Source organism: Phoenix dactylifera, chromosome 14 (genome assembly GCF_009389715.1).
Source record: "Phoenix dactylifera cultivar Barhee BC4 chromosome 14, palm_55x_up_171113_PBpolish2nd_filt_p, whole genome shotgun sequence".
In the NCBI taxonomy this organism is placed as follows: Eukaryota; Viridiplantae; Streptophyta; class Magnoliopsida; order Arecales; family Arecaceae; genus Phoenix; species Phoenix dactylifera.
In genome coordinates, this window is record NC_052405.1 from 5621986 (window position 1) to 5644050 (window position 22065).

A 22065-nucleotide genomic window follows, 5' to 3' on the forward strand; every position below is an offset into this window, starting at 1 on the left:
GTTTGTTCATCTTGTAAACTGAGCAGAAGTATGGAGGAGACATGGACTTCAAGTCTACTTGCACCACAGCTTGGGTTCAAGAAGGTTTTAAGCATCCTGAAATTGACATCACCTTGCAGAAAGCAATGCAAAGGTATCTGTCATATGAAGTGGGTGAACACAAACTATGAGATGCCATAACCTTTGGTGAAACTTATGATCTCTTGCCCTTTTTCGGCCTGGCTGATTTTGCAACAATTTAAGGATAAGGCGAGATAACCATAGATCATGCGTTGGAGCTGTTTGATGTAAAAGAGAATTGATGAGAATAAATGGAGTTTACAAAACCTAGCATGATCTTTCAATGTTATGCTGATCAATCCAAGCTTATATGCAGTACGGAGAATCAGTTCCATTTACCTGTTCCTCCGAAACAAGCGTCCTTTTCTAATTTCTGATATCAGTGGCCTGAATTTAGCATAAAAATAAACCACCCCTTGCTACAACCTGCTTGAATCTGCCAGAGAAGATCAGCTGAGAGACAAAAGGGGAACTATTGAGCCTGCACAATCTTTGGGTGACAACGACTGCCGGTCTCCAGTTGTTTACTTTAACTGTCAATACATGTGATTCTGATGCTTTGATTTTGTGCATGAACAATCAAGAGTGAATGTACAGAAATTCTTGAACTGTTTGACAGGGTCGGCAAACAGATGAAGACAGAAATGTTTCACAGGAGAGATCTGCATCTTCTGCAACTTCTGCAAATGGGAAGGTGCGACGGCAGTGAGCCAAAAGGTAAATCTGCAACATATAAATACATATTTTAGGAGGGAACGCATAAAACTTCAGACATAACCATGTTTGTCTAACAACTGTTTGTCCACCCAAGATATGCTCCTCGATATTAAGCATCTCGACTCAGTCGATAGAGCAGATAATTCCTAACATTCCTAATATGGCATCCTTGCCTCCCGCATAATCAGTTTAAAACAAATTTCTGCCATCCCTGACACCTCTGCATGGAGAACTAGCTCACAATTCCCCCATAGTCAAACTGACAGCAATGCATGACAAATCAAACAGCAGTATTATAAGAACTCTTGGATCAATCTACTAAATCGTTCCATAAACTATCTCAAGATGTCATCAGAACCACGGTAACGCAGGTATAACGTTTTCACTTGAAATATATGGCCTCTCTGTTTTTATCTAATAGATTATTTACAGCCCTGTACAGGGAAAATTTGAACTTCAAGCAAGAAAGCGAAGCATCATGAATTTAGACTATACAGGCACAGCAAAACTCTGCTCTTACCAGCTGGTTGGATCCACAACAAGACAAGGATCTGATTTCTCGAACTCAGGAACCTGTGACATTTCAACGTTGTAAGTTGCAATACGGTAATAAAATTGTTGGCGGGAGTGAACAGGAGGAAATAATGGTAAAAATGGGAGAAATTGTTTGACCTTTTTGTCCACAGCTGGGGCAGTAATGATATTTTTGGCAAAGGCAGTCCATGGAGGGGCAAAGGAAGCAGACTCCCAGCATAAATGGCTACATGCAACCCACAAAAGCTGCCAGACTTGGTTTTGATCTGCACATCAAGGTATAAGAATGTCATTAAACTAAGTTTCATTCAGTATAACTACAATGCTGGTGTATTAGAATCAAGGAGATGCCATTAGTAAATGAAATGCATTTTTGCTCTGTTTTCTGATCTAATATAACCTACTTGTTGATCACATAACACCTATCCTAGTATGTTATTAGAACATCACTAGAAATTCCAGTCACAACCCAGAATCAAAAGACTAAAACTTGAGTACAGAGTCAGGGGTGAAAAGAAAGTAAATGAAAATAAAAGGAAAAAAAATCTGACTTAAGTGTCCTTAAACAACAAGTTTTCAGTATCCATGAGAAGCACTTATTAACAGATGCACAGTTGTGGGATAAAAAAGAAAGAAAAAAAGAAAGAAAAGAAACAGAGAGCAGCCAACGCTTTGCAGATTAAACCAGCCCAACTTTTAAGTAAGAACAAATACGGCACCATAATGGTTTGTTTTCTATCAGATCACTGGCAGTGCCACCTGCCACCCTAAGAATTTGTATATGTTTTTTGAGACCTAATAAATCCAAATTCTCCTATACAATTGATTAATGCTTAATAAATGTGAATACTCCTTTTTTAGCAAAATCCAAATATTTACCAAAATCTTGCAATATGGACATGGACATAAAATGGTGTTATGGATACCGATACATTGAAATTTAACTACTACATCTATAAACTTGTACATTATTATGTAGTATGTAAAAGATTAAATTAACATGCCAAATGGCATTAGAGAAATACCCAAAAAGAGAGGAAAAAAGAAAAAAAGAAATGCTGAGAACCTTAATACTATCTATCAACACCTATTAGCTGTCTAAAATGGGAGCATGGCATCACTAATATTATTATCATCATGATCGCCAATAAGAGATCCCTTGAAAATGGATCCAACTCATCATTAGAAAAAATCAAAAAAGAAAAAAAGCCCCTACAGTAACATTAATCCCCTGCCTGTTATGCTTGTAGGTATTATTTCTCCTTGACTAATCATAACCTCAATCTGCAAGCCTTATTCCATTAAAATGGGTTGGCATAGTTGATCAAATTGAGATGCATCAAAGTTTGAGTTTTTTCTTTTTTCTGTCTTTTACTGCCAATTCTCCAACCAATGTTACTGTCTACATCTTTGAGCAAGCATGACCTGCCATTACACATCGTACTAGTGAAAGAGAGGAGACAAGGCTTCATTTAAGGACTAATATTCTTTTACAAAGCACTAACTGAGGACCTCTTTGGTATTTCTTTTATTTATTTTTTAATTTTAAAGGTAAAATCACAAAAACCAAGACAAAAACATGTATAATAGTATTTTTTTATTTTCTATTTTAAAAAATCATTTTTATTATTTCTAAAAAATGAAAATAAGAATATTTTTACTTTTACTATCATCAAAAGCAAGAAACTCATGTCTTTTACCACCACAACGGATACCATCACCACCAGTGCCACCACCATCATTTCGACCACCACCATCATCACTACCGGTAGCTATCACTTCTACCACCACCATCGCCACCATCGCCACCATCGCCAACACTATCATTTTCACCATCATTGCCACCGTTGCTATGACCATCATCTCCACCCTCGTTGTCGGCATCGCAGCTGCCACTCCTACCACCACCGTCACAATGTCATTGTCACCGCTGCCTCTATTCCACCACCATCACCGTCACCACCACATCATGGTGCCCCCATCATCATTGCTACCATTGTTTTCACCGTTATAGCCACCATTATGATCTCCACTATATTCGCCGCTACTATCACCACCTCAGGAACCATCATTATGGTTATGTTTTTAAAGATAAATGACTACACAAAACATGCTTATGTTTTCAATAAAATGGCAATAAAATAGAAACAAGTTTTTCATTTTTTTATTTCTAAAAACAAGAAAAATAAAAGTGTTGCTAAATGGCACCTAAAAGTCAAAATAGATTTATCCACTGCAGTATAGCATGCAATACTAGATATTCGTTCGGTGACATAATGGTATCAAATAAGACTTGGATACCACAAGTTCAAATATGACATGAGATCACAACAATTAAGACATAAGAAGCCATCAAATCATAGACCAAAAACAAGAAGATAGGATAATAACATCAATGATGCATCAAAGGAATTGATCTAAAATCATAATCTCCATAGATATAAATATGTGATGTTCTTGATTGACGAGTTTCTCATTGCCAATGGTGTAGAGAGAAAAACAAGACGCTCCCAACGATGCAAGTACTAAGTTCATGCATGAGCTCCAAAGCGCACCCACCCCCCCCCCCCCCCCCACCAGTTGCTAAAGAAAAAACATTGCGAAGCATATGCAGACACCAACATTACTTCCAAATGTTCCACAACTTCATCATTGCTGCTTCTAACATTATCTCAATGCAAGGCCCAACTAGTTGCACATAAAAGAGCTCAACAAAACGACCTAGATAAAAATGGTTAAAGCAATCGTTACGTTTCTGGAGAAGGGGGAAAGAGGTTAATATCCTGTTATTCCCAAATACATTTGTCTAAGTTGCTCTGCTTTAGAGTAAATGTCCTATTGCCAAAAATTCTGGCAAGATCCTTTAGTGCTGAATTATGCAATACTATATTCATAGATTACTTATAAACCATGTCTACATGGGCCATGATTCAGCCATGGTCCCATCAATCCGGAGTTCTAGGAGGGACAAACTGGGAACAAAGCTAACCTTTAGCTTTTTTTTTTTTTACATAAAGTAGCTGCCCCAAGACTCGAAACTTGTACCATTGTGCTTGCCAGTCTAAGCTTTTTCACCATTGCACCAAGCAATAGCCCGTACTTAAGATCTATGTCTCCTTGAGCAAAACATGTCTATACACATAAAAAGAAGCTACAAGTAGGACAGAATATGGATCACAGAGGAATCTTTACCTAATGCAAGCTAGTTGCAAGCGCATGCACCAGATTGGTTAACAAAGGTTACTAGTCCATGACACATGGACTAACATAAGATAAATTTATGAAAGTACTAATGCAATATAAAAAGTACATGATACAAGAATTGACAAAACCTTAAATGCTATCACTTTAAGGTTGGTCTTTGCTGTAAGGAAAAACATTTAATACATCGATTTGAAGTATCGAGAAGCAGATGCCAGAGTGGTTTCAGGGCTAGGTGGAAGATTTTTGTTATAAAAATTTTCAAATTGAGGTGCATTGTAGACAGATTACCTCTTTACCAAAGGCTCAGTTGATTTGCAATTTTATATTTTTGTGGTCTGGTAGAAGGAAAGAATCCATAAAAAATGCATCTTGTTAGTTAAGGCTATGCTCATTATTTTTCTTATCCATTGGCTAATACTGATAGATAGACACGTACCAAGTATAGAAAATATGACAAACCAAGCAAAACTCTTTTAACCACTTACTGGAGAAAACACTGGTTGGTTGCAACAGCCAAAATCTAAAAAATTATGATGCAATAATAAGATAAAGCAATTTCTCTTAAGCATTCGAAAACAAACTACAGTATCTGTATTAACCATTCAAATTAATCAAGTAGATGACGATCGCACGTTTTTCAGACAATACCACATATATTTATCATGATATTATGGTAATATCATCATGGAGTTAGTAGAACTCACAAATTATCTATTTCCTATAGGTAAGAACATTCAAACCCGCAACTAACACCATATCCCCAATTAATTAACACCCTGAAATTAAATCACATCATCCCATCCCGTCTTAACCTAATCAATCAATCCATCAACTGATTAGAAACCCAATTTTTCTTCCAGTGATCAGCCAAGAGCAGCAATTCCAAATCGTCATTTCCTCTTTTTCTGTCATCTCAAAGAGAAAAGAAAAAAAATTCAAGAAAGGTTCAACTTTCCAATCAGATGAACATACTTGACGGGTGACGGTGGAGAGAGGTCCGGCTGCAGGGGGATCCCCTTGGGGACGGCGTTCGGGGATCATCCCGGCCTCGTAGGGCTCTCCCTCACGTATCCGTACGGCATCCCTGGCGCCCGCTCCTTTCCCGCTCCCTTCGCCGCCATGATCGCTTCCTCTCTCCCGAAGGTCGGGCCAGAGAAGACCAGGGGCGAGCGGGGTCTCTTTGGCCCGATGCCGCGCTTGGAAGCTACCGGATCGGGTCGGAGCGGATCGGGTGGAGTGGGGTCCGCTTGGAAATTTCTGTCGCCGAAATGTGATGTCATCAAATAATAAGCATACGTATTGTTAGATGTACCACCTCTTGCTGATGTGCAATGCTGCCAGGGGCCGTTGATTTGGGTAGGGGTGATAAGCCTCTCGCCGGGCCTCAACGAGCTCGGAGGCGAAACCCCCGTTGCTCGGTCGCCACGTGGAACTCAGCCACAGGTTTACAGGAGGAAATGAAGGTTGCCACAATGAAGCCGAGAGAGAAAGGAAGACAGGGCTTCGCTGATGGCCACGATGCGTAGACGGAGGAAACGGAAGGACGTTCGGAGCATGAGAGCGGAAGGCAAAACCACGTTAGGGCCATGCACATGGCTTCAACGTTGAGACGTAGGTAGCGAGGAGCAGTTTGCCGATGTGATAGCCCATCTTTTCGTCAGTCAGTTATCAAGGGTAACGTAGGGATGATAAAAGAAGAGGAGCGACGGAGGGTTGAGCAGGTGTTGTTTTCGCCTGTTTATTCTGAGTGTAATAGGTTGCTCTCACTTGAAGTAGAACCTTTATTAGCGGAAATGACGTTGGAGCCATGCACACGGTTTTGATGCTAAGACGTTGGTAGCGGGAAGCAGTTCGCCGATGTGATAGCCTAGCTTTTCGTCAGTCAGTTATTAAGGGGTAATGTAGGGATAATAAAAGAAGGGAAGCAAAAGAGGGTTGAGCAGGTGTTGTTTTCTCCTGTTTATTCTGAGTGTAATGGGTTGCTCTCACTTGAAATAGAGCCTTTATTAGCGGAAATGACGTTGTAGCCATGCACACGGTTTTGACGCTAAGACGTTTCATCAGTCAGTTATTAAGGGGTAATGCAGGGATAATAAAAGAAGGGGAGCAAGGAAGGGTTGAGCAAGTGTTGTTTTCTCCTGTTTATTCTGAGTGTAATGAGTTGCTCTCATCCAAAGTATTCCCTTATCCCATTCGAAGTCTCTCTCTCTCTCTCTCTCTCTCTCTGGCTGAGACCTATCAAGGGGTAGCTGTGATTGGAAGCAGATGCAGCAGGGAGGAAGGTCATTAGCAAGTGCCTGTATTTTTCAGACCAAGGGGAGTTTACCTTTCTTCATATAAATTTATCATTGGATCTCTTAATAGTCACTTTGAGATATGTGTAGATGATTGAATGAAAAATTTAAAGTGTTTTGAGATCCATGTAGAGTGCGATCGAATCATTGATGCCACAAAAGATATGACTTGAACCCAGGCATCGAGACACTTAGGTTTTACACAAGGCATTTCTCTGTAAGATGTTACACTTGTTGATTAAATTGTGAAGTCATGACTTAGGATACTTCTAAAAATAACCACCATTAGCATTCGCGAACTACTAAAAATATTTCTCTCCCCACAGAAGGAAAGGACCCATAAAAACAAAGAAATACCATGTACTTGCAATCCAACTAAAATATAATGCTTCGGCTAAAAAGAAGAAATAAAGCTGAGATGGGCCATGGATAAATTTGTTTTCAATCTCTGCCATAAAATTCGAAAAGAAATTCCATGAGAGGTATAAACATCGTCTAATTCTAGATTCAAACTTGAAACATTCTAGATCTGTTTGGATAATTGGATTGAAAATTTTATTGAATTTACGGATTATGCTAATATATCCAACAAAATCATATAATTACAGGCTCGGCTAAATCTATATTTATAAATACCCTAAAATAGTCTTAGAGTAGATCGGTTTGAACCGCATAGGAAGAAATTTTTTTTTTTTCCTTGCCATAAAATTCTAAAAAAGTTTCTCATAAAAGGTATAAACATCACCTAATTCAAGATTCTAACTTAGAATATTTTAGAGCATGTTTGGATTAGACTAAAAGTTTTATTGGATTTATGTATTGTGCTAATGCAACTAGTAAAACCATAGAATTATATGCTGGGCTAAGCTTAAAGTACCCATAAATTGCCTTAAAATAGACCGGTTCGAATTGCACAAGGAAAAAAAAAAACTCAGTAATTTTTTTTTCCTTTAAGATTCAGGCCGACCTATTTCAAAGCTATTTCTAGATATTTATCAATATAAATTTAATATAATATGTAACCCTATAATTTTGGGGGCTATAGTAGTCTAATCCATAAATTCAATAAAATTTTCAGTTTAGCCATCTAAACAGATTTTTTTGGCTTTAAAATTCTTATTTTGTTTGAACCGGTCCGGAATTTTTACGTATGGATGCTTGTCGTCCTTCCAGAGGCACGTCAGGAATCTCTGCCACGCAGCCCCCACATGCCGATCACGTGATCCCGCTCCTCGCTGGCAGTCCTGCCGCCCATCCACACCCCGTTTCCCCTTGGAATTTATCAACGACTTAAATCTCGTTTCCCTCTCGCCCTCCACCACTGGCTTCTGCTTCAGATTCCAGGGTCGTTTCCCAGATGCGGGATCCGTTTCTCGTTTTCGCGTGGCATGGAAAGGTGGGCTCCGATGGAATTTGGTGCAGGAGTCGCTTTCACGGTAGCCGTCCGATCCGGTGGTCCCCCATTTGCCATCCTGAACTGTTCGCTTTTCGGGGGGACTCGAACAGCTGTACCCCTTCATTCAGCAGACAGCCTTTTCCACTAACTATCAGTGAACACGCATAGCCTTTCAAGAAAAAGAAAGTGCTTTGTTGCGACGATCCTCTTGCACCCCAGGGTTCAGCGAGCTTCTCACAAGCACTTATAGCATTGAGCTTTCGAGGCATGCTTTCCATTGCAAGGTTACAATGTGGTTGTTGAGACACAAACATTATGATTTTTGGTCTTTATATGTATTTTGCTGCTTTTCATGTTTACACAATAAAAGATTATTATACATTAGTCGTTTACTTATATACATAACTATAAATTAGAAGTGATACTAAAATCTGCGAATGGTGAGTTCATTATATTCTACCGGTGTTTTGATGTTATTGGTTCTAGATTTATGTTGCAACAACAATCATAAAAGGCTATAACAACACAGGACTTCATCCAAAAATTGCTAGCATATGTCCGTACGAGTCTTCACATACTTTCCTCGTTTAAGTCCTGACGTCCTCGTCAGGCTAAATATTCAAATCCATTTAAATCTAATCACAAGTATGTGTTGTAGTGTTTCCTAGTCTATATAGGCCATGGGACGAGTTTGCTCTAACATCATTTGTCACAATTCATAACCTCACCTAAAAAAGCTAGCTAGAAGATATTATTTGAATTTTTTGATCCCGTATAAGTACTCAAGATCTATCTAATAAATAACTGCCGTGGAACTAAACATATGTCCGTATGAGTCCTCATAAGAGCACTATTTTTTTAAAAAAAATATGCGATAAAGGCAATACGACATCAATAGTTTCTCTTGTGATGCTTAATAATAATAAGCCCAGGGCTATTTAGAGTGGAATAGCCACTCTTCCATTCTAGTTATGTCATGGTACAATAAATATGCTTCTAAGGGTTTGACAAGGCCATTATCAATTACATATCACAAAATGCTAAGCACAAAATAGATATTAAACATAAACAAAATTTGGATAAAAATACTAAAAAAGGAAAGAATAAAGATTAAAAAATAAGGATTATTTTGTAAAATTTGAATATTCTTGCATGTCATGGTATTATATTATTTGATATATAACAAGCCGATAACCTTGTTCAATTTGGAAAAAAAGGATGCATATATATCATGTCCTTTTAAAATTACAATACTCTTGTTTTTTAATAATGCTTGGTGGCATACCATTAATCCCAAACTTTAGGCATGAGCTTCATTTAGGCATAGGCTTCATTATACATACCACAGGTACAAGCTAAACTTAATAAATTATAAGTTATTCCTAAAACTAAGAAGTCTCATATTTTTTTCAAAATTATCAACATATAGCAATTGACAATAACCTCAACAAGCAAGTAGGAACATCTAAATATATTAAGTTCCCATAAAAAAATTTGAGACTTTTTGTACAACAGCTGTAAAATATCTTCAATGATGCTGATCTTATTATAAAAGAGGCTTTATCTGAATGGAGAAAGACTATAAGTATTCAAATAATTCCAAAGCTACTTTGCATGAATTAATAAAGTAATGTTATGGAGATCTAATTTACATACAACAGTAAAGTTTATTTTGCCATGTGGCAAAAAGGGGTTGGTGGGACTAGGAAACTTCTTTGTGCACATAACTGGGACAAGTTTATTTTGCCATGTAGCAAAAAAGAGTTCATTGTCCTGTGTGCTTCAAACACCTCTTGCATGAGCAAACTAACTTATAATTACTGAATGTAGATAGGAAAAGACACCAGGGAAAGTTGTTTATGCTACAACTCACAGCTAAACTTCAATCTTAATCAACTCAAAAGAAATTGAATTTATTCTTTCAAAGAAGTCAGGATAGAAGGAAACCAGATTGAGATCAAGTGAAAATGAGTGATGACTTTAACAACTGAGTGAGTTAGCACCTTCAAAGTGAGCACCCTCAGATATCCTCAAGTCACAAATGCATATTATGGGATCTCCAAGCACAAGTAACTCAGCTTTGGCTCAAGCAAACTCAAGACCAAGTCGCCGACACATCCTCGAACATCGACTTCACAAAAAGATTCACCAATATAATTGACTCGGTAAGAAAGAAAAAAAAAATTATTTTAGTTCTCAAGACAAGCTAATCCAACCACTAAGTGACATGCATAACAATGGACAAAGTGGAAAAAAAACATAATATATGTGCTTCGTGCAAGTTACTTTGTGGTTGAATTGGTCTACCAACTTAGCAGTGGACCTGGTAAGTGTCCTACCAGGACACACTTTCCATGTTGGGCTTTTCTTTTTGAGTTCCTTCCCTTCATGCTTGTCAAAGGCATTGGTTGAAGCAAAGGAACTAGAAAGGAGCTTCTTTCCTAGTTCAAAGGTTTCACTTGATGAATTCAAGCACCATGGGACCCAATGTGGGGGCAATGTGGACCACTTGGGCCGAGTCAACCGATTCCAAAGCCTCCTCTCTCTCTCTCTCTCTAAAACTAACTCAAATATCTTCTCCTTATGCGAAGCCGAAAAACTCTCCCTCTCTCTCTATCTTTTTCTGTGTGTGTGTGTTTCAAAATAAATTGCAGGAGATTTTGGAATGCAAACTATTCCGGCCATTACCCATCTCCCCTTCCAAATTTAACATTCCTTCCCAAAATATCCCTCCTCCTAAAATATTCCTCCTCTTATAACTCCCCTCTGCCTCTCTTCCCCTTTTATATCCCTCTCGCCCCTTCTCTTCCCAAACTCTCTCTTTCTCTCTCTAAATCTCTGTCTTCTCGGCGATGACGGCGCCCAACATAGAGATGATAGCAGCGTCGCTGAGGAACTGCTCTCTGGGGAGAGGAAACAGGGGAGCGGCGGCGGCGGCGGCGTCCCCGCCGCTGCCGCGGCGCCTGGTAGAGGAGGAGGAGGAGGAGGAGGAGGAGGAGGAGGGGGCGGGGGTGACGGTGGAGCTGAACTCGGAGTTGCCCCTCCCGTACCAGTGGGAGCAGTGTCTCGACATGCGGGTACCGCGACCTCTTTCTTTCTTCATTTAATGCCGCTAACCCCTCCAATCTCCTCGTCTCCCCACCAATCATTGGTCATTAATGCTGCCTCCCAGAGCTTCCAAGGCGACGTCTTGGGCTCGATTCCGCTGTCAAAATCCTTCCTTTTTGCGACTCACCTCGCTCTCTTTGCTAAAACTATTCGTTAGAGCTAAGCCCCCTTCTCTCTCTCTCTCTTTGCTAGATTGGATCCCGGGTTAGATCTTCTCTATTTTGCCTGTTTCTTTTTAACATTTTCTTCTCTGACCTGCGACTCTTCTTTCCATTGCCTGCTTCTTTTCATCTCAATGCCACAAAGATTTGAGGAAAAATGAAGGCAAAACTGCCTCTTTTTTCCGCTCTCTCTCTCTCTATGTTTTCGTTTGGTTCTGACCTCTTGTATGCTGTTCTCTGTGCTTGTTCTCTCCGAGACCGATGCAAAGAGAAGACGGCAAAACGTTGAAGGGAAAATAAAACGATCGGAAAGGGGAGGCAGAGATCTTCTCGTCTCTTTTTTTTTTTTGGGTCGATGCCTTTCTTTTGGAATTTTGGTGTCAATTATCACATGGATTTGATTTGTGATGCAACGTGTTATCGGTTTCTCAAATCAAACTCCCATTTTTATCTGAAAAGATCTCCCCTTTTCCCCTGGTCTGTTTTCGTTGCAGACAGGGGAAGTATACTACGTCAACTGGGAGACCGGCACCAGGACGACCGAGGACCCCCGGACCTTCTCCACGGCCTACGTAACGAGCTACTGCTCGGAGGAAGAAGAAGAAGAAGATGATGATGATGACGAAACCTCCGACGAGGACAGCACCTCCGGCGACGGCAAGGATGACAGCGGCGAGCCCAGCTACTCCTCCGGTGCCTACTCCGGTCTCTCCTCCATTTCTTCCTCTTCCCCGGGAGAGACCGCCACCAGCTCCGACGAACCCTACGGCGGCCGCGGAGGCGGCCAGATCCTCGTTGCCGCCGGCTGCAAGTCCTGCTTCATGTACTTCATGGTCCCCAAGCGCATTGAGGACTGCCCCAAGTGCGGCGGCCTCCTCCTCCACCTCGGCCGCAATGGTTGCATCTAAAATTGTTGAATTTTGGCTCGAATTAGTGGAAAAAAAAATCGTTTTTTTAAGCCAAAATGTCATTTTCCCCCCCTTCTCCTCCTCCTCCTCCCCTGTTTCACTCTCCTCCTCCTCCTCCTCCTCTTCTCCCCCCATCTATACCCAGCTGTGAATCATAGAGATAAATCTATAAACAAAGATAAATAATCTCTTTTTCTATGACAATTATTTTATCCAATGCTGTGTTTATAGATTACTGTATGATTTACAGTGAATTTTTTGATAGTAGAAAAAATATTCTCTCTGCTTTTGTTTTCGTCTTGGTCTGAGGAGAAAGCATGCGATCTCTGTGCCGAGGAGGACACTAATTCAATTTTTCCTCTCTCCTTCCCTCGCTCCACGTTTGGCCGTCTCTATGCCAACCTGGCTGTACAAATAATGCCCTTTGGTGCCCCCGGTATGCTTACCCTCGGTGGCCATATCTGGATCTATCTCAATGTATGGCATGCCTCTTACACTATAGTAATGTCAAATTTATAACTAGCCCTCCTGACACTAGCAAAAGTACTTTCATCAGATGGCTGGAATTGCCTTGATTATAACTAACTCACTCATCGATGTACTTGTCAATTTGATCTAGGCCCTTCAATTGATGGATCCTCTAACTCACCGATTGCAGGGTATGCTAGGGTCTAAAATTGTATCATCGAATGCAACACAACAAAGATGCACGTTAAATAGGGTTTCAGGGCATTACACTTTGTAGGCATCATTTTTTTTGTAAATTTTGTCATTGCATTCAATTATCATAGGGTCAATGTGTTACAATATAAGTATATAAATAATGGTTTTGGTCCCATGTTAGTGCGACCTTTTCGATCTCTAGCATGACATGGATAAACGTAGCGTGTGCTATGTCTAGACATTCTTGGCCTCCTTTCGAACATTCTAAGGTCATATATGTGATGTAATCAGTAGTCTCATAAGATTTTTCTTTCACACACTTCACCCTTGACTTTTATCCTAGTGCCTAGGTTAAAGCATGATGGCCAGGAGAAGAGAGAGTGGTCAGCTAAAATTGACATATTTTCACCCCATAAAACTACAAACCAAAAGAGAGTTCATCTTGCAGCCGGAGAGAGATTAAAAGCATAGTGTGTCCTCTATGTCTCATAAGTGGTGGCGAAACCCTAAAAAACAAGGGTCTTGGAAGTAATAACAAGGCATATCAAGGTGCTCCATGTAATGTAAGAAACCACAGCACAGAGGAATTTTATCTAGTAGACTGGGAAGGGAATAAAGTTGGGGTTGAGAGAGCGAAGTGCGTCAGGCGCAGGAACCTTTCCTCGGTTTGGCAGAAAGGAATCTATGCAGTGGGGAGAGCCAGTGAGAGCAGAACAGAATACAACCCATCCCACAGTCCGAACACCACAGAGAGAGAGAGAGAGAGAGAGAGAGAGAGAGAGAGAGAGAGAGAGAATCTCTCACACACCAGTCCTTCCCCAACTCCTATATCTCCTTTTGCCTAGTAAGACCCCACCACCTTCGAGGCCATGGCCGAAGAAGACAGGGCTTGTGATAGGAGCCAGGGGGCAGGAGGAGCAGGAGCAGCAGCTGCTGCACCAACTTTCCTCATAGTTGATATGCCATGGTCACTTTTGGAGCACTTTTTTCTTCTACAATAGGGCATCTGCCCCAGCCCCTGTTTTCACCTAAGCTACAGTGAAGGCATGAGATGCTTTTGGGATGGATGCTCCCTTTATGGGGGATGTTGGTGGGGTGGGTTGGCACTGTTTGGGATTAAGGAAAGGGCTGTGAGGTTTCTGTGTGGGGGAATCATGGCCAAATGATGCAATCCTAAGTCTCTCTGGGGCTCCCCTGTTTCTCTGCTCTCTCTGGCCCCACAAGGTCCTAAACTGTAATGCTGCCTGTCTCCATGGAGTGCTACAGAAAAAAAAAGAGACCCAAACTTTTGGTTGGGGGATTAATCCATGGTCTTGGCCTTGTTAGGCCCCAAGGGTTCGGCTTAGGTGTTCTACTATCAGAGAACAGAGATGCAAGAATTACTAGGCATAGCTTTTGTTTTGAGGTCGCTGCAGTTATCTGCTATGAAGTCCCCTTTGGAAGGATGATTAACAACAAATCAGTGTACAAAATATTTGTATGGTTGGGTTGCCACAACACAACACTTGGCTGATACGTAAACTTCACCACCTTTGTTTCAAACGTTGCTCTTTTGAGACGTTTCAAACCTTTTAGTTCGATTAATTATATCCATAGAATGAAACAATGACTTGGATGCCATTTTGGTGGGCTTCCTTGTGAATCATATGATGCTTTCCTACACTTTTAGATGTGGACGCCATACTTGGATAGGAATGTTTGAATTTTAGATAGGTGACGACATTCTTGTCAACACTGAAGGGGCCATCATCGACCATACACCACTTTCTTTTTACCTCGCTCTGCTAGAAACAAGAGCTCAATTCAAACTCTAATAAAAGCCTCTACCAAACACAACTACTCCCACGACAAGACAACCAAGAGGTTTGTAATAGATTTGGTCGACCGAACCTCTCATAAATCCAAGAATTTGAAGACAAAAACTGTCTGAAAGAAGGATCACTTGTTATCAAACATCAAACTGGAATATATTTGACACTGAATACTAGTTACAAACAGAACGCGATAGAGAACAAAATCCAGAGTAGATAGATAACACCATATGGAAAAAAGAGAGACCAAACCACAACAAGGAAACAGGACACTAACAAGCAACAACCAACAACCTCTGAGAGCCTACTCCTCATGGATCATCTCTCTCTACTCTTCCCTTCTTAACCGATCATTTGAGGAACACCATGCTCAGCCCCACGCTGCGCCGCAGCGAAATCTGCGACGGCGTCCAGGAGATGCGCGGACGCCTTGTCGTAGTTGACGAAGCCCATGAACCAGAACTCATGGCCATCCACCGTGACAATCTGGATGTACTTGGCTGGTGGATTCTCTGCCATCGTCGCAGGATTAACGGTCGCAATCATTCCTAGAGGGATCACAACCTGCATGATCAAAATTAGCATTCGTCATCAACTTTGATGCTAGCTTCTAAGATGCATGTGAATCGAAAGGCGCATGTCTTCTTACCTTGTAGTAGCTCCAGGCCTGCTGGCCGGAGGGGGCGGTGAAGGAGAGGGGGCGGTCACTGCAGAAGGCCACTTTGACATTGGAGAGGTAGAGGGTTCCGGCCACCGGACCGGTGGTGGTGGAGAGATAGCAAGCAAACGTCTTCTTGAGCCTCTCGGCGGGTTCGGTGTGGAAGGTCTGCTTGTAAAGAGACTCAAACCCTCCCTCACTGAGTGCTTTTGCTGTTAAGCTCAGCTTCCCCCATGCCGCCTCTGTTTTGTTAGGAGCGGTCTTCACTGTTACAATGCATGGACATTTAACGTAACATTAAACTTTTCTTCCTTGGAAACAAAAAGAAAAGATGGATGATGAAGCCAGTGAATCTGAAGTCAAATCCATTGGGCTGCTTTTTTTTTTTTTTTTTTTTTGGTTTTTGGTCGGATTCATAGCTTGGAGTCGGTTGTAACGTTAGTGCACCTAATATTATAACACATAACCTCGCAAGCCAATAAATATTGCTTTGCATGGTCTGCTAGCTACTTGCTAAATATATATTGACACAAATTGATGTGGAGTTGATGGGTTAAGGCTTAGGCATTCGGACTCATCCTGAATCTAATCCTATTTTCTATTATACTTTCTTATACTGACCTATTTTCCTAGGTCTATGAAATCCTTCCCCAAAGAAGTACACCCAACTTGATGCAACCCGAGCGAACCTGAGTTAGATTGGACCTTAGACTGGGTACTGTAGAGAGACTTTATTTGGTGTGGGTTAACACCTCTAGCCAAACCCAACCTGTCCAAGTTGCACTTCTGGCTTGGTCCATTACCAACCCAAACAAAGCTAAAGAAAGTCTACAGCTAAAAACACTGTTTTAATGATTAATATACTTAACAACTTAGCAATATATATATAAAACCAATTAATTTGACATAAAACAGGTGATTAACGCAGAGAGGAGATGTTTGGGTCATGATGAGAAGAAGCTAAGAGAGCTTACAGTTTTCCCAGACGTTGGAGGCCATGGTCTCGGCCTTCTTGGTCCAGGTGTTGAAGAAGTCCAGGATGCTCTCCATGGGACTGGAGCTCGGCTTCTGGATCGGCTCCCGCTCGAGCACGTAAGGCGGGCAGTGGTCGTCGGCCGGCCGCGGCGTCCAGAAGGCCGCCTGCTGGTTCTGGGGGTGCGCCGCCGGCGCCGCCGGAGGCCCCATGTACTTCGTCCCCCACTTCGCCTCATCTCCCTCGCCAAAACCCTCCTTGGTATTCTCCATGGCGTTTGCACAAATGAAGCGGAGAATAGGAGAAAGCTATACGGAGTATAGAAGAAGAAGGGATATGGTTATCTGGAATAGTTATCGGATGGGAGGATAAATTTATACCAATCCCTCCTTTTAATGCTTGCGTGCCTTAACCAGTAAGATTGAGTACGCGTGTGGGGACACGTGGCTTAGCCGTGGAGACAACGCGTCACGTCTGAATTCCAGAAGTTTCTACGTGCCTCCACCCAAGCTTTTAAAAAAACAAATCATGTGATGCATTTTTAGCCGTAGGATCGTAATACCATGGATGTAACGCGGAGCCTTAATTTATAAATGGTTTGATAAAATGATCTGGATTTTTATATAAATATATAGTAAATGGTACAGAATCCAACATAGTGGAATTGAAATTCGGAAATTTATGACATATAGAAAATAATTGACGAACCCTAGTCTAGGACGATCTCTTCAAAAATCTACCTTAAATTTTGCATATTAGGTGACAAATCTCAAACTAATTGCTAATAAATTTTAATTTTCACAATCTTGGTTGGAAGGTAATTTATTAACAATTTCACATAGTTTATGAGAAATTGAGCGTGACACATAAGGAAAGGGACATATGATGATGGAGATGAGATTTTTATGTAATTAGAAGCAATAAATATTTATCTACCCTTCTACCGATTCCTCATTGGTTATGCTTGGATATAATGTATACCAAAAACCAAAACTTTATCCCGCTCTAAATACAAATTAGTTGTTTTATGAAATCATTTAGATTCTCAATCTCATGTTGAATGGATTGCTGGCGATGGCAGCATATTGTTTCCTTGCCATTTTGCAACATCTTCTATTTTCGCGTATTAATTCGTATTTTTATATTTATATGAAAAATCTTGTAAAGTTTTTCTTTTATACAAATCGTGGGTTTTCATTGATCAAATCTTTCCAAAGATCAACTACTATTGTAGAATGACAAAATATCGTCGATCAAATAAGAAATGAGGTTTAGGACTCGGTCTCTTCGTGTTTACTTCGCTTGTGACTTGACTGCTAGGACTAAAGGATCATTAGAGCAAGGGACAAATGTATTTGTAAATTTCATATTTTTATCAGCATATAAGTAAAATTTCTCAGTATCATCTAGCAAACCTAATCTTAGAAATTTATAAGCAAATAGTTATAACATTCAGGAATTAAGATACAAACATACAAAAGAAATGAATTAATATATAGATATGAAATATTTTCATAAGAAAGTTATAAAATGAGAAGCCATAGTTGTTATTTTGCAGGGGATGGGAAATCCCATCCATTTTGTTATCCATTTATTCCTATGCAACATACAGCTTCCTTTCAGATGAAAAAGAATTTAGGGAGCAAGGCATCTGATGAAATTGGAACAAACTAAGCATGTCCCTTTCTCATCTATGTGCAATGGCTTTTTGAAGTAATCATGAAGCTATTGACACCAAGCTCAGAGTGACAGAAAGCGACGAAGAGCAGGCTTCAGGTACTCAAAAACTGCAGCCCAAGCGGCTTGTGTGGGGTGCAGCCAGTCCCAATAGAAGTGAGAGTCTGGGTTGGAGCACAGAGAATACTTCTTCATCCCATTGTCATCTGTCTGCGCACAAGTTGACGAGTTGTCGTTGCCATCACAGCACGGCTTCAAGATGCTTTCAAACTTGGGGGCTCCTTTCACTGTTGAAAGAAAGCAAACTAGGTGTTGAAAGAAGAAGAAGAAAAAATGGCATCTGACATTGAAATAAAGAGATTAAAAAGATATCCGAGCCATTTAGCAATCAAACTTATGGAAGAAACTCCTGATTATAATCTTAAAGAAAGAAAAACAAAAACAAAAAATTCACCGAGGTATACATGTAGTACCGGTTAGGTCGGATGCAGAATAGGTCAGATATCGACCAACCCAAATCTAAAATGTTTATTAAACGGGTCAAAAATTAAGATCCAAACTTAACTATTTTACTATACAGGTAACCTAATCCAACCTGCAATTGGTTGAGTCAAGTTAAACGGGTTAAGCATTGCCACCCTATTCATCTAGAGCTGATAGCAGTGGGTTTCAGATCTTGATTGATGATGGAGTCGAAGGATGTAGCAACACAGAGCTGAGCTGCTAAATTAGAACCTCACCTTGATTGATGATGGAGTTGAAGGATGTAAAAAGATCGAGGCTGAAGAAGGTTTTGGTGCTTGCTCCATTCAGCTCCTTGATTAGAATTTCAAGCTTTTGATTGTGAGCTTGTGCTTCCCCTAAGGCAGTAGAATCGCACTTTGTGTGGTTGGTAACCTTGGTCATGTAGGGAGTGCATCCCACAGGATGCAGGTTGGTGACCAACACCTTGGGCACACCAGCACCTTGGATGCGCTTCAAGTCCGACTTCAGCAGTTGGAACAAACGGTTCGCGAAATCCAAAGCACCCTGTGCATGGGGGAAAGAGATGAATCAAAAAGGAAGGAACTGATCAAGGTTTTGGTGCAACCAAACTACCAGCATTGATCAAACCTGGGTACCCTTATATTAGCTGAAAAATTTCAGGGCATGTCCCTTGAAGTTAATGAGGGCCACCTAATCCTCCTTGTTATGAGATAGCTATTTGATGTTAAACAAAACAGCTTATTAGGATGTTAAGGGGTATTTGGAGGAGGGAACCTTCTTCAATATTTATGTATGACATATTAGCCTAGCTGCAAGTGGCACTTGTAATTTGATCTGATACTGTAAAGTAGAATAAAATAGCTGCTAGCTACCAATGCTTTGTTTTTTTTGTTTGTTTTTGGTCCATGAGAAGCAAGCATATTGGCTGCAAGTCTAGCTAGGACAGCAACAATTAATGGTTAAGCTTGCATGCAGGGAGCATGAGATTGCCTTGTGTTACTGCTAGCTACCAATTAATACTTGTTCGTTTTTTGGTTAAGGCCAATCTTGTTCACTGTTGGATGTGGCACTCTCCTATTTCTATGTTAGGCCAAAACCATCTCATATCCAAATCTGAGAGAGCCAAGTTTGACTCTGAAGAAAAACCTGGAAGTTTTTCATCAAAAATAAATCCAAATTTTTCTAGAGTCTACCTTGGCTCTCTCAAAATACTTGTAACTGCATCAAATCAAGGTATTTAACTCTTGTGGACTAAATTTCTGAAGAATAAAAACTTTTAAGAAGTAGTATATATAATTCTTTTGCATAATTGTGGTTTAGAAAATCATGTTTCGCGCGAGGTTCTCAAAAAAAAAAAAGAACACTTGTTTTAGGTTTTACTATCATTCCTCAATGGTATAATCAGAATACCTGCCAATTAAAGAGGTCCCATGGATCTTAAAGGGCACTTACAGCGTCACTTCCATTAGTTTCCTTGTAATACTTGTAGTCATTGCCGGAGACTGAAACCAGTGCCACTGACGACTTGAGATCATATTCGGGGAAGACGCCTGCTTTAACCTGCCACAGGAATGCATCAACCTGAAGCGTTAGGTTGTCCTGAAAGTTGCCATTGTCAAAGATGCCACTCCCAGCGCGCGCGAAGTTCATGCCATATGGTAGCAGTTTCTTCGACACTTCCAGCCTCCTATACTTGTAAGGAAGGGGAGATCTGATTCCAAGAAACGAAGCTGCCACCCATTTGGGAATATTTGTTAGTGAAACTTCTAAGTAGAAAAGCTAGTTGAATTAAAAGGGCAAAAAAAAAAGAAAAAAAAAAGAGAAACATCCGATATAGTTTTAACCTTATGTCATTTAATTTTCACAAATACTTGTCAATACTGGATGAAAATATGAAAATTTATTGAAGTTTTAGGCTGAAACTGGAGTTGAATAGTTTAGGTTGAAACTGCTGAAAGTCAGGTACATAGGCTGAAAGGTTTCATTTTAATTAAGCCAGAACTCCAAATCTTGGAAGTTGCAGCCCAACCATTACTGTTAAGGAATGGGAGATCTGATTCCTGGAAAAGAAGCGGCCACACCATGTGGAAACAAGAAGCACTGAAGCTTTTGACTAGAAATGAATTTAGATTGTCCTGTGGCTCAGCAAAGTTCATGAGGTTTCCAATATAAGCTTTTATATTAGGACGACCAACTTAGGTGGAAAGGTTAATTTGCAGTGTAGAGAGAGAGAGAGAGAGAGCTGGCTATAAAATTGCTAATCAGAAGTTTGGTAATGAATGGAATATTACTAGGTGTTTAAATAGAATAATTGTTATGGACTGAACGATGAGAAAAGAGAGCAGGTGAAAAGCATGAAAGTAAGAGATCATTCCATGATTTACTCTATTGTAAGTATGACATGCAAAGGAGGATCACGTGATGGACAGTAATAAAAACAACCATAAGAGAGAAAAGAGGTGGATTAATTTATTTGAGAAGTAGGTCAGTTATGACTCAAAAACTGCATAAATTAGTTGATAAAAGAAAAAAAAAGGATGATTGCACTTCATAGTGAGCTGGAGAATAGAAGAGTTAATAAGAACTGGTGTCCATAAAGCTAGAAATCTATGGAATGAAGCCTTTGCTAAAAAGGAGAAACATAAGAAAGCAAGAAGAGAAAGCAATTAAGCCAGTGCTTTGTAGAAAGACAGAGATCAGATATGAGAGAGAGAGCATAAGAAAGAAGAGAGGTGCACTGACCAACGTAGTCGGTGAGAAGCCTCCCATTGGAGAACCGGCCGGTCGGCTTATGAGGAAATGTCATACCATATGGCTCATACCATGAAGTGGTGAGCATGTTCCCCAGGTTCCCGAGGTTCCCGGTGTCGGCGTAGGAATCGCCGAACACGAAAAGCTTCTTATAATGAGCACCATTAGATCTCTTATGCCTTCGAGTATGAGCACGAGCATTCACCTCTCTCCCTACAATATAACAAACAAAGAAGAAGAAAGAATGAGAACTGAGAAAAGAAAGCAGTTAGCACAGAAGCTAGACAAAATGAGGCTTACCCATTGAGAGAAAGACCAAGGAGAAGGCAAAGCAGAGGAGGAAGAAATGCCTCAAAGCCTTCTCCATGGTGGAAAAAGAGAGGGGGAGAGAGAGAGAGCAGAGGAGAGAAGGGAGAGAGAATGAGGGTGGTATGGTTATGGGGGACATTTATATAGGAGCCAGGGAACACGTACGAGTGGTAGGAAATTAACCTTAAGTTTGTCATTATCCAATATTTTGTAACAAACATTTACTGTTTATAGCTTGTGCTACTATTTTTGGATTTTGAAGGGTAATCCGAATTTGACCTAACAAGCGTGTGATCCAAAGGTTCAGCTCTGAACTAGATCTTTAATATCCGATAGTTTAGGAGTTCTTAAGGCA

At 40.5% G+C, this 22065-nt stretch overlaps 3 protein-coding genes and 1 pseudogene across 3 annotated transcripts; 1 reads left to right on the top strand and 3 right to left on the bottom strand.

The window, feature by feature from the left end:
- Nucleotides 1–281: 281 nt before the first annotated feature.
- On the bottom strand, nt 282–3195 carry LOC103708080 (annotated as a pseudogene).
- Nucleotides 3196–10815: 7620 nt separating this feature from the next.
- LOC103699559 lies at nt 10816–12677 on the top strand. The gene is made up of 2 exons (XM_039133420.1): nt 10816–11282; nt 11969–12677. Exons 1-2 carry the CDS (start codon nt 11058–11060, stop codon nt 12380–12382), a joined length of 639 nt encoding a protein of 212 aa, XP_038989348.1. The 5' UTR covers nt 10816–11057; the 3' UTR covers nt 12383–12677.
- A 2291-nt stretch (nt 12678–14968) lies between these two features.
- Nucleotides 14969–16846, bottom strand: LOC103708079 (GEM-like protein 5). The gene is made up of 3 exons (XM_008792846.3): nt 16489–16846; nt 15506–15780; nt 14969–15420 (listed from the first exon to the last, which is right to left on the bottom strand). Exons 1-3 carry the CDS (start codon nt 16757–16759, stop codon nt 15199–15201), a joined length of 768 nt encoding a protein of 255 aa, XP_008791068.2. The 5' UTR covers nt 16760–16846; the 3' UTR covers nt 14969–15198.
- A 1114-nt stretch (nt 16847–17960) lies between these two features.
- LOC103708078 (GDSL esterase/lipase At5g03610-like) lies at nt 17961–21824 on the bottom strand. The gene is made up of 5 exons (XM_008792845.4): nt 21702–21824; nt 21393–21614; nt 20103–20380; nt 18905–19193; nt 17961–18451 (listed from the first exon to the last, which is right to left on the bottom strand). The coding sequence occupies exons 1-5, from the start codon at nt 21766–21768 to the stop codon at nt 18228–18230; spliced, it is 1080 nt and encodes a 359-aa protein (XP_008791067.2). The 5' UTR covers nt 21769–21824; the 3' UTR covers nt 17961–18227.
- Between the last annotated feature and the right edge of the window lie 241 nt (nt 21825–22065).